Source organism: Saimiri boliviensis, chromosome X, assembly GCF_048565385.1.
Source record: "Saimiri boliviensis isolate mSaiBol1 chromosome X, mSaiBol1.pri, whole genome shotgun sequence".
NCBI lineage: Eukaryota > Metazoa > Chordata > Mammalia > Primates > Cebidae > Saimiri > Saimiri boliviensis.
This window is the reverse complement of record NC_133470.1, coordinates 15,856,735-15,876,956: the sequence shown is the minus strand read 5'-3', so window position 1 is coordinate 15,876,956 and position 20,222 is coordinate 15,856,735. Positions and strand designations below refer to the sequence as shown.

General features: G+C 42.4%; 1 protein-coding gene across 4 annotated transcripts in view; it reads left to right on the top strand.

The window, feature by feature from the left end:
- ADGRG2 (adhesion G protein-coupled receptor G2) overlaps window positions 1-20,222 on the top strand; it is a 129,551-nt gene that overhangs the window by 65,018 nt on the left and 44,311 nt on the right. For 2 of the 4 annotated variants that reach the window (XM_074391523.1, XM_074391522.1), the window contains 4 exons: window positions 13,256-13,291; window positions 16,118-16,156; window positions 16,264-16,287; window positions 17,798-17,836. In XM_074391523.1, coding sequence (XP_074247624.1) covers window positions 13,256-13,291; window positions 16,118-16,156; window positions 16,264-16,287; window positions 17,798-17,836 — 138 coding nt within the window. The remainder of the gene's footprint in view (window positions 1-13,255; window positions 13,292-16,117; window positions 16,157-16,263; window positions 16,288-17,797; window positions 17,837-20,222) is intronic. The other 2 variants (XM_074391524.1, XM_039475639.2) reach the window with 2 other exon arrangements.

The following is a 20,222-nucleotide window of genomic DNA, read 5'->3' as shown; positions in this document are numbered from 1 at the left end:
AAAAGGTTAAGATGGTAAATTTTATGTGTTGCATATACATATGTGTGTGTATATATATATATATATATATATATACATTAAAACATATGTAAGTGTATATATAGACATAAAAATATATGTATAAAACATGTATATATATGTAACATATAATTGTGGTTTTATATATGTAAGTAATGTATAATAAATGTAAAATAGTATAATTGTCCTGAAATGTACCTTTAAAAGGCTCTACTGCTCCTCCTCCTCCACAAGATAAAGCCCACATTTCTTAGCATAGCTTTCAGTACTTGATCGTCTGGCTCATGTGCCATGCAGGACTCTAGCTTGGCCACCATCTTTTTGTGCAGATAACCTTGTGATCAGCCACTCCTCTTTGGCCTTTCTCCTGGAAAGACACCATAGAACTGAGAGCTGTTATCCAGCCTTGCCGATTACCAAGGAAGTAGCAGGAATGATGGATTAATAAGGAGATAGACTCACAGACAGCCTCTCAGGTGACCAAACAGCCTAGAGCAGGTGTCCCCAAACTACGGCCCGTGGGCTGCATGCGGCCCCCTGAGGCCATTTATCCAGCCCCCCCGTCGCACTTCAGGAGGGGGCACCTCTTTCATTGGTGGTCAGTGAGAAGAGCACACTATGTGGCGGCCCTCCAACGGTCTGAGGGACAGTGAACTGGCCCTGGCCCCCTGTGTAAAAAGTTTGGGGACAACTGGCCTAGAGTGAATGGAGATGCTATGGCTTGGTAGAAGAGATGTGGGCTCTGAAGTCAAACGAACCTGAGTTTGAGTTCAGGCTTACCATTAAACTTTCTATGAAATGAGGATGATCATCTCCTGTTGTAGGGCTGTTGTGAGGATTATTAGCGATCATGTCCCAAATATAGCATATATTCAGTTGTAAGATACATATTGTGAATTCTCTTTAGCACAGACTCAGTTAACTAAGTTTGGAAAGTAAGACATAGGCGGTAGTCCAGTTGTCTATTTCTGTGTTACAAACTACCCCAAACTTGGTAGCTTAATACAATGTCATTTCATTTGCTCACAGGTCTGTAATTTTGAGCAGAGCTCAGCAGGAAGGCTCGTTTCTGGTTCACGTGGAATCAGCTGGGGCATTTTGGCTGAGGGCTGGATGTTCTGCTTCCAAGATGGCCCACGCACATGTCTGTCAAGTTATTGCTGGCTGTTGGCTGGGAGTTCAGTGGAAGCTGACGACTAGAGAACCTTAGTTCCCACGTGGCCTCTCTACATGGCATGGGTTCCAAGGATAAGAGGGAGGGAGAAAGAGAGAGAGTGAGAGGAAGCAGGCAGAAGCTCTGCTGCCTTTTGTGACCCATCCTCTGAAGCCCATAGTGTTACTTGCACCATATTCTCTCAGTCAAGGCCCCCCTAGGATTAAGAGAAGGGGACATAGATTCCACCTCTTGACAGAAGAGTGGCAAAGTTCTGGAAGAACTTATGGGATAAGAAATATTATGGTGGCCATTAATGGAAAATGCAGTTTGCCACCAGGAGTTTTCAGCTTCTAGTAAGGCTTTGGACTTGGAATCCATAGGGAAGTGGTTTCTGAGGTTTAAAGAGTGTCATGAGCAGCATGTGCGACATGGAACCAGGAGGTAGGGGACATGAGTTTTAATCCTGTCACCACGCAGCAGTCTCTTCTTACACAAAGCACTCACCTGGAGCCCTGGAGTTGTCGTTTGTAACCAGATGATGCCCTCTTCAGCTTTATTCTCCTCCAGTTCTCTAAGATTGTGAGGTCCAGGCACTGTCCATTCCAATTTTGACAGGTCAGCTGTGGCTGAATCAGTGCTTCTCCATCTATCCTCTTTTCACATCAGAATTGCTAGAAGAGCTGTCAAAAATGCAGATGCCCAGGTTGAAATGATCAGGGGTGGGATCTGGACATCAGTCATTTAATTTAAAGAAAAATTTTTTTTAGAGATGGGGTCTTGCTGTGTTGCCCAGGCTGATCTTAAACTCCTGGCCTCAAATGATGCTCCCACCTAAGCCTCCAGAGTAGCTGGGACTTGAGGCATAAGCCACCATGACTGGCTACATCAGTAATTTTTAAAAGCTCCCTGGGAGTGATATTAACAACAGGCCAGGGTTGAGAATCGCTGAGCTCCACCACTGTGTCCGTCTAAGTGTGTACAAGAAGTCAGTCAAGGAACCCAAGTGTAGCAGTTGCTCTTCGTGCCCGTCACATCCCTTTGAGCCATCTGTGAGATCAGTCCCAGAGTGTATGGACAGTTCTGTGCTCGAAGGCTTCTCCTGCCTGCCTCTGGTGTTTCCCTTGAGCCATGGCAGCCTGCTCAGCTGTCACAGGAAGAGCCCAGGAGTGCCGGGGAAGTAATGGCCCAGGAGCAGATGTCAACTGTTGGAGAGGGGGGCCCTGGATAAACGCCGCAGCCTCCTGCCCTTCCTATAGACAATTCTGGAAGGCATTCTGTATGCTTTTCAGAGGTCCCCTTGGATTTAAGCTCCCACTGTCCACAACAAATGGCCCAAAACTTGGCTTCCATCCTTCCCTGTCTCTTTCTTCCTGCTCCCTCACCCCTGTCTCTTGGAATTACCTCCCAAATAATTTGCTTGCATGCCAGTCTTGATCTTAGGCCCTGCAACCCAGAGAACCTACACTAAGATGCCAAGTGATCACGGCTCTATGGTGAACTGGCAAAGAGCTTAGGGAAAACTACTCTCCACACCGGAACCACTAGTGCCCACCCCCCCGCCACCTTTCCAGGCGCTTCTGCACTTAAAACTTCCATAAGGGAGTCTTGCTAACCCATACATGATAGATGCTTTGGTGAGAAGGATCATGCCAGCTGGCCAGCAGCAGAATCACTTTAGACACTTAGCGGGGTTGGGGAGGAGAAGGTTTCTTTCTTCACGCTATATCTCTTCTGGAGGAAGCAGAGGTAACCCGAGAGCAGGAATGTCCAATCTTTTGGGACCACATTACAAGAAAAATTGTCTTGGGCCAAACATAAAATACACTAACACGAATGATAGCTGATGAACTTAAAAAAAAAATCGCAAAATAATCTCATAATTTTTTTTTTTTTTTTGAGGAGTATTGCTCTGTCACCAGTCTGGAGTGCAGTGGCGCAACCTCTGCCTCCTGGGTTCAAGCGATTCTTCTACCTCAGCCTCCCGAGTAGCTGGGACCACAGGCATGTGCCACCACACCCAGCTAATTTTTGTATTTTTAGTAGAGACGGGGTTTCACCATGTTGGCCAGGATGGTCTCGATCTCTTGACCTCGTGATCCGCCTGCCTCAGCCTCCCAAAGTGCTGGGATTACAGGTGTGAGCCACTGCGTCCGGCCAAAAACATCTCATAATGTTTTAAGAAAGTTGATGAATTTGTGTTGGACCACATGTGGCCCGTGGGCTGCGGGTTGGAGAAGCTTGCCTAGGGCATGCATTCTCAATGGGGACACTATCATCCTGTTGGGGTAAAAACTGGTACTTGGTAGCAAAAGGAAAAAAATACAGCTTATGTATTACACAGGGCCAGGACTAGGGTGAGGCAAGTCAGGGGACCAGGGAAGAAAATATTAAGGATACAGGCACTCCCAGGGCTGTGCATGTCCGCACATTCATGAACATGTTAACTTGCTCGATGGCAAGGAGCCTGTGCATAAAGAGATGAAAAGGATCAGGCAGAGGCAGAAGGTGTTCCAATTTGAAATAGACTGGTCTGGAACAGCCTCTCAGAGAAGGTAACATTTGAGTCAAATGAGTAGGAGGCGTTGGAGCAAACCAAACGGCCCTCTGGGGGAAAAGTGTTCCAGGCAGGTGGAACAGCAAAGGCAAAGGCCCTGAGGCGGGAATATGCTTGGTGTGTTGGAGAAATGGCAGGGAGTCTCCAGGATGGCTGAGTGAGGGGAGGGCAGAAGATGAGGTTAGGGTAGAGAGCTGTCTGTTTCATGGGAATGATGGGGAGAGTCCATTGAGGAGCACAGGTGTAAGGCCAGTGTCCGCAGTGTCCAATAAAGGCAAGTCTGCCTCCCGCCTTCCCCACCCCTGAAGTGCCAAACGTTATTTACAGTCATCAGACTGAAATAGCTCTAGAAGCTACCAGCCTTCGGAAGTTAAACCAATCACTTCAGAAGTGAACGCAAATCATGGCGAGCATTCGCAAATGGAAAGCACAGCCAAGACACTCCATTATCAGCACTGGCCAGGACCAGCAGCCTAGATTGCCAGCCATGTGTCTAGTTTCAGGGGCACTGGGAAAGGGGAATGATCCCCCTGTATCCTCTACTGGTCAGAAAGAGTTCATTTCAAGGCTCTCATTCTTCCTAAAGTGCACATCCCTCCCGGTGGAGCTCCGTGGACACCCAGTAGGTCACTGGCTCTTCCTTCTCTTCAGCCCACACCCCAGGATGAGAAGCAGCCTAGTGTAGTGGAGCTGGAGAGCTTGCCTCACATCCTATTTCTGTCCTTTTACATGTCTTCTTGGGCAAGTTACTTGACCGCTCTTTTCCTCCATTTCCCTATCTGGAAAATGGGGATAACATACCTCATAGGGCTGTTATGAGGACTAAATGAGCTCATATTTATGCAGTGCCTGGTCATATAGTAATGGTGCCTAAGTGCTTGTTAATTAAAAATAGTCTCCCTTTTGGGACTCTACTCTTCCCAGGAAAAAATGCATATGAACACATGAGCATTTTATTTCGGGGCATTTATGGACACTCCAAAATGCATCCCGTGGACCCTTGGGGAAGGAGCAGTTCATAACGCCCCAAGAGAACCAGGATGAGTTCTGTAGGGGTTAAGAGCCAGGGGGGATGGGTGGGCGATACTGTGCAAAGGCAGGAGAAAAGCAAGAATTGAGGGCTCAAGAACACATTTCACCTTCTTCCCGTTCTGGCCAGAGCCCACCTAGAACTGCTGATCACTTGAACTTTGGGAAGTTCCGTCAGCTAAGAAGCTGAAGTTTTCTTTAATGATGTCATTATTAATCATTTAATAAATACATTATGTAAGAGTACTTATTGAGCAGTGTCACAGCACGAGTAAACATGTTTCGGATGTGCCAAATTAGAAATGTTTTCATTCAGTTTTGGGGGTTATGTAGTAAACTCTGAAAATGCAGTTCCTGGAAGACAGTCTGTTATCCCAAGCCCTGAAGAGCCAGTGTAATACCAACAAAAATATTGTTCTGTTTGGGGTTCCCATATAAGAGTGCCTAGGCGTGGTGGCTTGTTTTTAATTATCTCTCTGTGGAGCAGTAATTCAATCCAGAGGAGGACTGCCACCAGATTACAAGTTTCAGTCGGGTTTAAAATATTCATTCAAGGAGGGCTAGTCGTAATCTTTTTAGATCCACTCCCAAAGACTAAGCCTTTATCTTTCCCATCCAACTTGGGGAAGAATGTGCTAGAAGTAAATACTCATAGTATAACCACAATCATAGCTGTAAGATAACCATCTCAAATTTCAAGTCTTAATATCTACCACAGTGTCAAACAGCAGGGAGAAAAATGAAAACTTCAGAAACACCCAGACATAACCTTGCATAACTTTGGTGCAGGTGGTTTATTTGGGAGGTGATCCCAGGAATGGGAAGTGAAGGAGCAGGCATAGGAAAAGAGGAAAGGTCAGTACCAGGGATGTTATTGAGGTCACCGCTGTAGGCAGTGGGGGCTCACAATGGCTGACTTTTTCATGCCATTTCCGAAATGTATTTGGGTGGGCATTTCAGCATACATTTGGAAGACCTGTTAAGGCATCTATCTGCTGTGATCGCCCACTATAACTACTCAAAGTTCAGAATCTGAGTCATAGTCATCCAAGAAGTATTCTCGAGTCTTTCCTTCTTGACTCTGCATTAGTCATTTTGCCTTGTTACTTTCAGATCCATTCCCCATCCCTCCCTTACTCTGTTTCACAGGGACCTGACTGCTTGCAGTATCTTTCATGTCTCCTTACCAACTGGCTTCCAGCTAGGTTCAGCCAGTGGATGGCAGGGACAGGAGACTGGAGTGAAAGAGGAAAGGGGAACTCAGGGGATTTCTCCTCCTCTCTCAGTTTGGCTGGCATCTAATGGGGACTGTACCTCTTTCATGATTCCAGTCTCACTGGACAGACCCCCTCCAACATCCTGTGGCCTGAACTCCTGCCCCATGGCTTTGTTCACTGGGATCTGGTAACATCACCTCCCTTCTTTGCTCTTCCAGCGTCTTCTTGCTGTTGCTGACCTCGGGATTGTTCCAGTTCTTCACCTGTGCACCATTTCCCTGTGTTACATTCCTGCTCTTGAACTACCCATCATGGGTCCCCGACCAATCTCTGAATGATGGAGATTTCTTAAGGATTTCATTAGTCATTGCAAAAGTATTTTAGGACATCAACCACAAACAAGACACTGGACTGGATTCCTGGAGGGTAATAAATAATCAAACAGCTTAGCATCTAGTTGGGTAAACAAGGCACACAGTGGAAAAGTTACATGACATCTGTCCACGTAAGTGGAAGAATGGTGTAGTCAACGAATAACTGAATATATAGAGAGGAGAGAGCCAGCTCCATCATCTTTTCTAACTAGGGCATGCTTTAGAGGGCCGGGGAGCTGACATAAAGCGGTCATCTCCCAAAACTTACAGTTTTGTAAAACAAGGTGAAAAATTGGAATTTTATTTGAAATTTCTTGATTTTTAAATGTTGGTGAGTAATTCAAATTTTCAAAAACTTGGAGCTGGGCATGGTGGCACACTTCTGTGGTCCCAGCTACTCAGGAGGCTAAGGCAGGAGGATCACTTGAGCCCAGGAGTTTGAAACATCTCTGAAAAAAAATTTTTTTAAATAGCCAGGTGTAGTGGTATGCACCTATAGTCCCAGCTACTCAGGAAGCTGATGAGGGAGGATCCCTTGAGTCCATGAGTGGTAGGCTGCAGTGAGCTACGACTGCACCACTGCACTCCAGCCTGGGCAACAGAGCAAGACCCCATCACTAAAAAAATAATAATAACGAAAAACTCCAGCATGATTCCCACTGTGTAGACAAGATAAAACTTGTTTGGAGGCTGAATTGAGACTGTGGGTGTACAATTGGTAGATGGATTACTATATGGGGGAAGAAACTGGATGCAAAGAATGTTAGGATTCTTTCCAATGAGAAGGTTCGAGGGTTCTAATTTTTCACCTAAGTATAAGGCAACGATGGCCTGGGTGTGGAAGAGGGTAGTGAGCATGGGGAGAAGGGACAGATGAGAGATTAAGGAAGACTACTAATAAGACCCTAAGGCCAGGTGCGGTGGCTCACACCTGTAATCGCAGCACTTTGGGAGGCAGAAGTGGGCAGTTCACTTGAAGTCAGGAGTTCGAGACCAGCCTGACCAACATGGTGAAACCCCATCTCTACTAAAAATTCAAAATTAGCCGGTGTAGTGGGAGGTGCCTGTAATCCCAGCTACTTGGGAGGCTGAGGCAGGAGAATTGCTTGAACCTGGCAGGCAGAGCTTGCAGTGAGCCGAGATCACATCATTGCACTCCAGCCTGGGCGACAGAGCAAGACTCTGTCTCAGAATAATAATAATGCCCCACATTTCTGTATTCATTTATGGTCTACAGAGTTTGTCATTGGAACTGGGATACAGTAGAGCCTCAGAGGTTAGGTTCAGAAGTCAAGCTGCCTTCATTCAAATTCAGGCCTACAAGCAATGATCTGTGAGGCCTTGAACAAGTTTCTAAACCTCACCCAGCCTCAGTTTCTCGAGCACTAACAAGGAATGATACTGATGTCACCTACCTCTCCAGGGTTGAGGAATCTTTCCGTGGCATCACTCTGACCCACTCTTCTGCCTTCCTCTTCCACTTTTAAGAACTCTTGGACTAGATTGAGCCCACCCAGGTAATCCAGGATAATCAATCTGTCTCAGGATCCTCAGTGTCCATCACGTTTGCAAAGTTGTTGGCTGGGTAAATAATAAAGTTATTTGAAGTCCGTCACATGGTAAGCCTGGATCACAGGAAGTGTGGATCAGTTTTTGCTATTCCTGTTATGCCATGTATGTTCTCTCTGAGAATCCTTGCAACAGCCCCATGCTACAATGAGAAGACTGTCCAGGATGCAATGAGTGGATATGGAGGTGGGAGGCGGGGATGCGGAGGAGTCGGGGGGAGTGCCCAGAGAGTTAGCATCTTGGTTTGTAGACTCGGCTCTATTGTTAAAAGTAACTTTGTTTCTGGGCTCTCCACTTGACCCCTGTAGGATTTTCACTCTTGAAGGGCGGTTCCTGGCAACTTATTTTCCATAATTTAGGAAACTGGGTTTCCGAGTATGGTAGAAAGACTAATGGCTCCCCAAAGATGTCCATATCCTAAAATCCCCGGAAGCTGTAAATATGTTACCTTACATGGCAAAAGGGACTTTGCAGGTGTGATTAAAATGAAAGACCATGAGGTTATCGTGGATTGCTTGGGTGGTGCTAATAGAATCACACCAGCTCTTAAAAGTGAAGAGGAGTCAGAGTGATGCCACCTGAGAAAGACTCCCTGGCCCTGTCCCATCATGACTGGCTTTGAAGATGGAGGAATGGGGCATGAGCCAAGAAATGTGGGGGGCTTCCAGACTCTGGCAATTGAGGGAATGGCCCTCAATTTATTGCTAGCAAGAAAATGAGAACCTCGGTCCTACAACCACAAGGATTTGAATTCTGCTCATCCTGAATCAGCAGGAAACGGATTCTTCCCTAGAGTTTCCAGAAAAGAATGTGGCCTAGTGTCATTGGCAGGATTGATTTCAGTCTGGAGAGACCCCTACTGGACATACGGCCTGCAGAACTCTATGATAACAATTTTGTGTTTGAAGCCACTAAGTTAATGGTACAGCAGCAGCAGCAAACCAGTACTGAGGAACTTAAATGTTTGGCTGGTGTTCCTGGCAATACTATAGAGTTCAGGAACCGATCAAGTGTGGAAATGATCTGGGGTGATGAGGGATGAGTTCTTGGACATACTGAGTTGGAGAAGCAGTGACAGTGAGACATTCATATGGCAGTGCTCAAACCACACTTGGCCATGTGGGATTAGAGTTTGGAAGGTAGTGGCAATAACTGAAGAAAAAAAAAAAAAAAAAAAAAAAGTGCCTGGGAGGGGATGTAGGGAAAGAGACTCCATCAAAGGGGCCAGTTTCTTGAGTTTCCAGTTCGTCTGGCTCCATTTGGCTTCCATTCTAGCCAAACTCCTGCTCATCCTAATTGGAATATATGGACTTTGTTTAAAAAAAAAAATCACTAGGGAGTCGTACTGAGTAAATTTTATAGACACAGCACCATAATTTTATTTATTGACTTAAATTGAGACTTCCATAAATGAATAATGCTTGATAATTGGCTCTTTGTAGGTTCCAAAGGAAAATCTGAAAATTTTAAATGTTTTTCCTTTCTTTGTTTATGAATCTTTTTAACAATGGAAATGTTTTGTCTCCTAAGAGTGGCATGGAGCTCAAATATGTGACTCACTGGACATGACGACCACCTTCTTAGTTGAAACAAATGTGAAATGAGTTAGGAGTGGGCCCAGGAGAAACATAAGCTGATTCTCAGGAAAGTGTAAGGCCTGTGGAGATACCTCTAGATTGGACCAGGAATGAGGTGGAGCATCATAATGAGAGACAGAAAAAGTGAATAAATGTTAGTCACTGAGCAGCTGGGTTCCTAAAGGAAAAAGAAATGCCAAAAGAAAAAAAAAAAAAACAGCAAAAAATTTTTAAATCTCCAGCTTTAATTTACTAGATTCCCTCCCTTCATCAAAGTAGACTGTGTCTTTCGTGTCTGGAGTTACCGAGAGCCCTGCACATTTCACGATGAAAGAGACCAGCCCTGGGCTGGTCCAACCCCTCGTCTCCATTTTTTTTTTTTTTTTAAAGAGTCTGGCTCTGTCACCCCGGCTGGAGTGCAGTGACGTGATCTCGGCTCCTGGGTTCAAGTGATTCTCACGCCTCAGGCTCCCGAGTAGCTGGGATCACAGATGTGCACCACCATGCCTGGTTAATTTTTGTATTTTTAGTAGAGACAGGGTTTTGCCATATTCGCCAGGCCGATCTCAAACTCCTGGCCTCAAGCGATCCTCCCACCTTGGCCTCCTAAAGTGCTGGGATTACAGGTGAGTCACTGCGCCCGGACTCATGTACATTTTGATCAAGTTTCAGCTCTTGATTATGAGTCCATGCCTATCAAACCTGTCTACTCAGGGATGGCAGACCACTTTTATGAGTTTCCCAGAAAACTTCCTTCTCTGCTCTGGCTCTTCTCTTACCTTTGAGTTGACTGTTTTTTTCTAATAAGTAAGAAAGAGGTGAAACTCGAATCAGACCCCCGTGTGTAAACAAATCAACAGATTTGGCAGTGGAGAAGGTTGGAACTATGGCCAGCCACTGGGCAAAATTGTCAGTAAAGCAGTGTTAGCCTCTGTCACTCTTCAATGGCACTCTCCATCCCTCTTCTCTGGTACCTAACTCTTCCCAGGTGCCTTCTTCCTGCTTCCCGTCTTTGCCAGGTGCCTGCCCCTCTTCAGTTTACCCGCCCACACTCACAGGTGTCATTCTGAGGGTAGTCCGTATTGAATTTTCATTTTTCCTAAGGCCTCTCCATGATGCCCAATGTGGTAGCTCTTTGCTGGATGATGATATGAATTCACCCAATTCAGATGAACTCATACTAAGATGTGAATGACTGATGACCCCTTAAGTCAGGCATCCCCAAACTTTTTACACAGGGGGCCAGTTCACTGTCCCTCAGACCGTTGGAGGGCCACCACATACTGTGCTCCTCTCACCACCAATGAAAGAGGTGCCCCTTCCTGAAGTGCGGCGGGGGGCCGGATAAATGGCCTCAGGGGGCCGCATGTGGCCTGCTGGCTGGGCTGTAGTTTGGGGGCGCCTGCCTTAAGTGCTCCCAAAGGTATTTTTTAAATTAACCCTTTCAGGCTGGGCATGGTGGCTCACACCTATAATCACAGCACTTTGGGAGGCCGAGGTGGGAGGATTGCTTGAGCCTCAGGAGTTCAAGACCAGCCCTGGCAACATAGTGAGACCCCTGTCTCTACAAAAAAAATTTTTTTAATTAGCCAGGTGTGGTGCATACCTATGGTCCCACCTACTCAAGAGGCTGAATGGGAGGGTCACTTGAGCCTGAGAGGTCTGAGGCTGCAGTGAGCCACAATTGCACCACTGTACTCCAGCTTGGGCAGCAGAGTGAGACCCTGTCTCAAAAACAAAACCCTTTAAAAGCTAACTCAACAGACTCTGATTAGTGGAATATTAAAGTAGCATGAGAGATATGGAAGAACAGAGACTAAGGAAGAAGTAACTCCCATTAAAACAGGGCACCAAAGCACCTAACCACTTGCCTACATTTGCCTTATTGGCTGCAGGGTCATTGGGGACTTTGAGCACTCATTCAGTCCTGCTTTCAAGCAGAACTACGACTGTAGTTATCCCAGAAAATAATCAGTACCCTACCATCATTTCAGAAAAATAGGCTCCTGGAGCCTACCAGGTACGTTTCACTGTGCAATGTTAGTTTGCACACATACTTATTCTTTCCTATTAATTAAATCTCAAGATACCATTGTGAAAATAATTATGCCTTTGTAATTAATTTTTTAAAAATGTACAAAACCCATGTGGGTCAGTGTTTGGGGATGTAACACTTCAAAGGGTAGTGTAAATTGGTCCAGATTTTCTCTAGGGCATTTTGCAAACAACATTTATGGGATTTCTGAAAGAAATAGCCACATGTGTATGTAAACATTTTGCCAAAAGGATTTACTGCAGTGTTGTTTGTAATCATGAAAAATCGTACACACCAAAATGCCCATTAAGGGGAAATTTGTTATATAGATCAATGATACATACAATAATTGAAGTGCTATTCAGCCATCATAGCTGGTGGTGTGGAAAACTGATGATATAGAATGATTTTCAGGATATATTGTCATAAGAAAAATCAAGTTATAAATACTTGTGTGTGATATAGTCTTTATCACACATATACATACATATATACACATATAAACATATATGCATGTATCTGTATATGTGGATATATACACACATAGAAAATAATATATACTAACATGTTAGTGTCATTTTTCTCTGGGTGGTGAAATTATAGGTGGTTTTAATTTTCTTCTTGCTTATCTGTAATTTCTAAAGTTTCTCCAATAAGCATGTATTATTTTCATAGATAGAAATAGAGAATTACTTTTCCTTTAGGGGATCTGAGCATTTTCCCCAAATAAATAACTCAGCAGCTCTTGCGGTTTATAAACCCAGAGGTGTCTAATCTAGTTTAACTCATAAGAAAGAAATTACTTAATAGACATGGTGTCTGCGCTCAAAAGCAGCACAGTTAATGGAGGTTTAATTTATGCAAACATACGCATTTACTTTTCCACATTTTTATGAATATTAGCCAACAACTGAAGTTCAGTCATCATTTTCACTTTGAAATGAGCTAAACCATTAAATAACAAAATATATGGAGCACCAGCAACACCTCAAAATTGGAAGGATGGCCTCACCAAGGGTAGGTCTTTGTACAGAATTAAAAAGCGTTGATTAAGGCCGGGCGCGGTGGCTCAAGCCTGTAATCCCAGCACTTTGGGAGGCCGAGGTGGGTGGATCACGAGGTCAAGAGATCGAGACCATCCTGGTCAACATGGTGAAACCCCGTCTCTACTAAAAATACTAAAAATTAGCTGGGCATGGTGGCGTGTGCCTGTAATCCCAGCTACTCAGGAGGCTGAGGCAGGAGAATTGCCTGAACCCTGCGGAGGTTGCGGTGAGCCGAGATCATGCCATTGCACTCCAGCCTGGGCAACAAGAGCGAAACTCCGTCTCAAAAAAAAAAAAAAAAAAAAAAAAAGCGTTGATTAGGCTGTTGAAAATAGTAGTAAATTAACATACTGCCCTCTTTTGGTAGCTATTTGTAATTCAGCTTCCATTCACTTCCATTAAAGTTGTTTATCTCCTACAAAGGTGTGCATGAGTTAAGCTAATTTTATTTTTTAAAGTATTGGGCACATTTGAGGTTGATGACATGATGGGATGGAGTACATGTGGACAGTGAAATGGTTACACTGATGAGGCTGATAAACAGATCTATCTCACTGTTTTTAGTGACGAGTAGCTAAAACCTACTTACTTGACAAAAAATCCTTAATACAATACAGTTTTGTTGATTATTAGTCCTCAGGAAACTAAACTAATTCTAAATCGCCTCTTTTCCTCAACAGATGATACTGATAATTCCAGTTCGTCATCACCACCTGGTAAGTTTTTTTTGTTTGTTTTTTGTTTTTTAAGAACTTTGGGGAACTTCAGGAAAATATTATTCTATAAGTTCTCTATGAAACATGACATGTAGTCAGGTACAACAAAATTGTTTTCCTCCAAGAAAACTTAATTAAATGATGTCATTAAGCCTACACCTGAAAAATCAATAGCAAACACAGACCAGAGGACAGCCATATTGATCCGTCCATGTTGCTGGGCAAAGCCAGGCCTCAAATCACAGGGGATAAATGGTGAGTTTTCTTTACAGTAACTACTTAAGCTCATCAGTTATTTTTTACTATTCGAGTTCACAAGTCTCTTGAAGAGTATCAAGAACATAAACATGCCAGATGTTTTTACATTTAAAGGAGGAGATGAGATGTTCACTTAAATATACACCCTCAGTACCTCCACTGAAAGGATATTTTTCACTAGGAATCTAAGGGCTTTGCACTCGCTAGAACAGGAAGCCAAATACACGAGAGAGAGATTTATACAGGTATTGATCGACTTACGACCTATGCAACTTACGACCATTCGACTTTACAACCACAGTCACTAGCCACGACTGCTCCGCGTCTGGCAGCGCAAATGTTGCCCAGCTGGGCGTACGACAGTGTGGACCAGCTTCTGGCAGCACTACCATCTCCGCGTGCACCATTTCAACTGTACATATAGCCTACTCAACTTACGACCAAATCGTGTTATGACCGTTCCGTGGTCCCGACCGCGGTCATAAGTCGAGCACTTGCTGTAAAAAGAACCCAGACCGGCAGGAGCCAGGAACAGAACCAGAATTCAATACCGCTAGCTGGAATGGGACCTTAGGGATCAAGTGGCCCAGCCCTCTCCCTAAGTTGATGAGATAATGAAGCCTGGAGTGGCTGAGGAACTTCTCTAAGACCACACAGCTCCTTGCTCCACGTCACACAGAGGCAGCACATGGCTTCTCTGACTCCTACTTCTGTATTCTTTTGGGTACACCATCTATTTCAGAACAATTTTTTATGATAAGGAATGAGTCAACTCACGTTCTATCTGTAGTTGTGTGCAAATGAGCTTCTACTGTTATTGATTCATTACTTAAGTCCAATTAATGAAAATAACTATTACTTTTCATGTACTACTATGTTCCTGGAAGTCTCTAGACATCTCCTTCTCCTCTCAATCTTGCAACATAGGAAATATTCGTGTTATAGATGAGAAAACTGAGGCTTAGGAAAGATAAGGCATGCTCATGTTCACACATTCTCTGGAGCCAGACGACTGGAGTTTTAATTTGGCCACTATCCCACCTTCATTGGTAGCTGTGTGGTTTTGGGCTAGTTCCTTTAACCTTCCTGTGCCTCAGTTTCCTTGCCTGTAAATTGGGGAGAATAATAGTACCTGCTCGTCAGGTAGTTGCGAAGACGGAATGAGATAACACATGTGCCAGGCACAGTGTAAACCCTTGGTAAGTAGTAACTATTATTTTTACCAGTTTTTGAGTAGTGGGGCAAAGATTCAAACCCAAGACTGCAAGCCTTCAAAGCCCAAGCAATTTTGATCTTGCCAGTTTGCTTCCTAGTTGTTAAGCTTCTAGGACACTATGTACCACTGTATTTTTCTTCCAATAGAATTGCCCTCAGCAAACTGAATCATGGTGATAATCTGCAAAATCTTGTTTGCATGGAATAGGGAACGGGGCTCTTGGGGGGACACACTGGATCTAGTCACAGCCTGGGTTCTGGGTGCCCTGGGGGAGAACAGTGCAAACTGGCAGGTAGGAGCCAGTGTAGCATCGAGGGATGGATGGGCAGCCGTGCCCACAAGTCTCTTCTTTGGAGAGAGTGTCACCATTCATTAACATTCAGAAGAATTAATAGTCATTCCTTAAAAACTAGTTGTCGCCGATTATTTTGTTCTGCCCCAAGGGCAAAGGATTCTATATCTATGCTTTGAATCTTATTGCTCAGGAACTGTCTTACTTCTCAGGAAATATCCTTGGTAATTTAAGAAATAAATAAAGGTAGTAAATGACAAAATATGGAAACAATAATGTGGACAGACAGGGTGTGTGTGTTTCAGCCAATGCATGAGCAGTGTAAGACAGGCCAGCCAAAGTGCCTTGACACACCCAGATTTTGTCCATACCAGCTGAAAATCAGGCTCCCTACTGCAAAACTTATTTTACTTGTAAAATTTTTGTGTTTGTTCTCCTCATGTTTAGGTAGAGGTCTAGCCATTGGATCTTTTAAATATTTAAACATGCAAAATGTGTGTAGTAGATTGGCTTCTTAGCTTAAGTGGAGTCATTCCACAGGAAGTTTATCACTTCATTAATTGCCTCAATAGCAGCCATATTTTAAAGTAACTTACCAGGAAATCCAGTTTGGTAGGACAGTATTGAGTGGTAACCATTTTTTAAATCCTAAATTTACTGTGGGAAGAGTTGCTAGGCATCCTTATAACAGAATGGTACCAGTGTGCCAATATATTTCATGATTGTAATTCAGCGAGTTATTTCAAATGTTTTCTAGAATGCTCTGGCTGAAAAAATTTTAAAGTAGTGTTTCTTGTATTTTGGGCTGGGATTCCATAAGCAGTTAGTTAGCAAGCTTCATGATCATGGGTCTCAGGTTCACTCATCTTGGGTTCTTTTTCTGTAATTATCTGATTAAATGTGTACTCACCGAGTGTTTATGGGACATGCAGATTTAATGACATCTTGGTCTGCTAGTGTGTTTTCTACTTCTTTTCATAATTACATCTCAAAAGTTTTAACTCTTTGAAATTTGACAATTGTTTCAAAGTATTTATTTAAATTTTTTTTTCTCCTGCAGCTAAATTATCTGTTGTCAGTTTTGCCCCCTCCTCCAATGGTACTCCAGGCAAGATTTTGAAAAAATTTAAACCTAGATTTAGCCCAATTTGTCAAAGTTTTGTTTTAATTATACCTTTGTATTGTTTTTCTCTTCGGGACAAAAAGAGGTTGAAACGACAAGCCTCAATGGTAAGAATTTTTCTGAAGCAAGTGAAAACTGATAACCGTTAATATGAATAGAAGTATAATGAATGGTGTTGAAGTTTCCATTTCTAAATTATTTCTGAATACATTGAGTGGTGTCAAATAACCCCAAACAAAAACCCAAAACAAAACTTGTCAACCCTGGAGGGGTGACCTAAACTTTCTGGTTCAATGATAACATTCTTGCAATCATGGAGGGAAGAGAGCCTTCCATCACTCTAATTGTTAGCTAAAAAAGAAAAGAAATATTGATCACATTTCGAATTCTCCATTTCCCTTGCCATCCAACACAATGCTAGCAAGTTTCACATGACAGATTGTTTAAATGTGAAAGCACATCCAGTAATTGAATATGATTCAGCATGGATTTGGAGGCACAGCGCGTTCAAAGACAGCCTTTTTACAGGTGATTTGATCAATTTTTAAATAGTTTGAAATGGAAAAAAAAGAAAGGCCTTCCCATCATGCTAGAGAAAAGGGCAAAGAAGTGGGCTGTATTCAAGGGAAGGGGGCCGAGCAGTACATGCTGTTCCCTCTAATACATGAGCGGAATGGCAGACAGCCTTCCTTCCGTCTCATTGCGATGAAACCCCAACGCTTTTTACAAGCCCTTGGTTAAAATCAAATCTTACCATGTAGTTGGTGGTTAAGGAGCTAAACAATCATAGATGTACCTCATACTGATGAAAACTGGTTTAAATTCATATTTGGCTCAATGGGAAGGGCCAGATGTTATCATTTTTTTGTACAGTTACTTTTCACAGTGAAAATAATATCTTCAATTTAGCTCTGGTGCAGTTTTGGGATTCCATTGTGTGTGTGTTTGTGTGTGTGTGTGTGTGTGTGTGTGTGTGTGTGTGTGTGTGTTTTAAGTATGATCATGTATTAAGTGCCTTTTGGTTTTTTCCTAAAATTTCATCCAGAATCATAAATTCTGGAATGATTTGCATTTAAAGAAATGCCAGTAGAATAGATTTTAAATCAAACAGGATCCAAATGAGATTTTCTTAAAAGTTAGTAGAATATAATGGTCATTTACTCCAAATTTAAGCTAGAATTATTTAAAATTGCTTTATAAGAGTATACTGCTGGTAAAAATGTATTATGCCTCCACAGGGCTATATATTAAAATCAGTATTAATGTTGGAAATACCATATTCCTTAGGGACTTTCATTATAATAGAGAAAAAAGAGGCAAAATATTAACAATATAGATGAGTTTATTTAAATCTAATAGTTACAGGAGTGTTACTAAGTGTTTAGAGATGTAATTTGCATTTGCATGAATGAGTATTTGCTCAGGAATTGTGTCGGGGGTTGGAGAATGGAGTAGTGACAGGATGGGTAGCAAAAACATTCAGTGGTGTCAGTTGACTTTTGCAAAACTAACTTCTTCCGGATTCGGGGAAAAGGGAAATGTTTAAAGAATGTAGGGAGACACACATATTTGTAAACCATGCCGGTAGTTATGCTAATTTTTATTCTTTTATTTCAGATGTTACTTCAACCTTCTTATCTACTTTAAACCAAACAGGTAATGCCAAGTGATTTCTAAATGTAATAGCTGCTTCTGCAGACTCTTGAGTTTCTCACTTGTGTGGTCTACTGGTTACTAAAGAGTCTTCTTTTGTCTCCTTGACCTCTTTCCTGTGCCTTCAACCATTCATTTATGACCGCTTTTACTTTGACATTCAACGATAATTGTCACCACCCTCCCACACTTCCAGACGATGATGGCCATAGCACTCCATTTTAAATAGCATGTATTATTTTTGTGATTATAATAGTGATACACATTAGCTCATAAAAATGAGGAACACAGAGAAATACAAAGCAGAAAATACAAATCATCTTTAATGTTACTTTCCTAAGATTATGAGTGTTAACAATTTGGTCTATTTCCATTCAGTATCATTTATACATATATTTATATATATATATATCTCCTCATATTCTTTGCAAAATTTACAGAGATTTTTGTATCTTGCCCTTTTGACTTAATATTACATTAGAAGTATCTTCCAGTGGCCCTTACTATTATGACTTGATAATATTCTATTGTGTACCATATGTTGAACTTTAAAGTTGTTTCTATCTTTTTAATAGAAGTTATTGCAATGAACATTCTGGCGCCAACATCTTTGCATTCATCTCTGATTTCTATAGGATACATTCCAAGGATTGGAATATGCAAGGATTGCATTCTAAGGGTCAGCAGTATAAGTATTGTAAGACCCTTGATACCTACTGCCCAGTTACCTTCTAGAAAGGTTGTGTCCAGTGACATTCCCATCCACAGTGGATGAAAATGTCGCTGTCACTGTACTTTTGCTGAGACTGTATCATATATTATTAAATATTTCTCTTAACTCTTAGATTTTATTTTTCATTCTTGATTATCAACGAGGTTACCCAAGAGCACTTCAGTTACCAAAACCAGAAGTTCATTTCACAGTTGTATTTTGTTTGCTCTGGAAAGGAAACTATCAGAGCAAACAAAATAATATATTTAAAAGATTCTTAATGACAGTGCCAAGTGCTGTCAGCCTTCCTAATTACCACCCGTCATTGCCCATGGGTCACACATTGAAACCTGACAGTTTCAGAAACCTCATTTGTGTGTCTTTGTTACCGATAAGTTTCTGCCGGAAGAACATCATCATTCTTAAGTATGTATCCAATCTCTGAGCTTGGCCTTTTCTTCAGAATTTGCCCATCCACCCTAGGTGACAGAGCTTCTGTGCAAATCTATGCCCTGAACTCAGCCTCTTTCCATCGGCCATTTTTACGGCAAAGATTTCTGTACCCGGTTCTCCATTATTTGGGGAATGAACCATGGGCTCTGTCCCGAAAAAGTGTTTGGAAGACATTTTTACAGTTTGCTCCTTCGGGGCCTGTTAATATTTGCCTGTGAGTCACTGACTTCGAACAGTCCTGGTTCTGCTGTGGGCATGTTATGTGACTGTATGGATGTGTATGGATGATCCCGACCTCTCCGAGAATAGCATTCTTCATCAATACACTGGGGATAGTATTATGTTAACTCCACAAGAAGATATTAAGAACTTGATTGTATAGTAACAATATTTTAAATCCCATGTGACTGTTTCATGTTAATTTTAACTCTGAATCACCTGCTCTTTATAACCTATTACCCGAAGGTCCTGATAGTGGCTTAATTTGACATATTTGAAGTGTATCCATATCATTTGTCTAGCAGCAGTGCATGGAAATGAAATTCTAAAGTAGGATTACACAAGCAGTGGGGTGTGTACTGGGTGTACTCTAGCTGGGTAAACATGGAACTCCAACTCCCAGACCCACCCTGTGCCAACGCTACATGAGCCGTGGATGCGGTTCCCATTCATTCTGCTGCTGAGATGATCGATAGTGTCTTAAAGATGTCAACAGTGTGACTTTTTCCAGCACTTCACTAAAATGATACTCATGGCAAATTTGTTTTTAAAAAACAAGCAATAATTTTGCTCTAATATTTAAGTTGTTTCTTTGCAGAAAAAACTAAAATCACTATAGTAAAAACCTTCAATGCATCAGGTATGACTTATTATCAATATCAAGACTTTCTTATGACTAAAATCAAAGTAAACAAATGGCTGGTGTTTATGATTTCTTTCTCTTTTTTTCCAACCCTTTCAAGATAAAATTCTGTTCTTAATGAATAGATGTGTATGCACTGGGTACCTGAAGTTGTACTAGGTGTTTGGGGCTATATAATAATGATCAGACACAGAGCCCACCCTCAAGAATCTTCCTGTCTATGGGGGAAGACAAGGCAAACAAATAGGTAACTAATACGAACATGCATGCAGATAAAGGCAATGATTATACAAGTATTACTGACATGGTTAAGAGGCATAGGAGTAGAGTGGGATGCAATTAAGGAAGAAGTTAGAGGAATG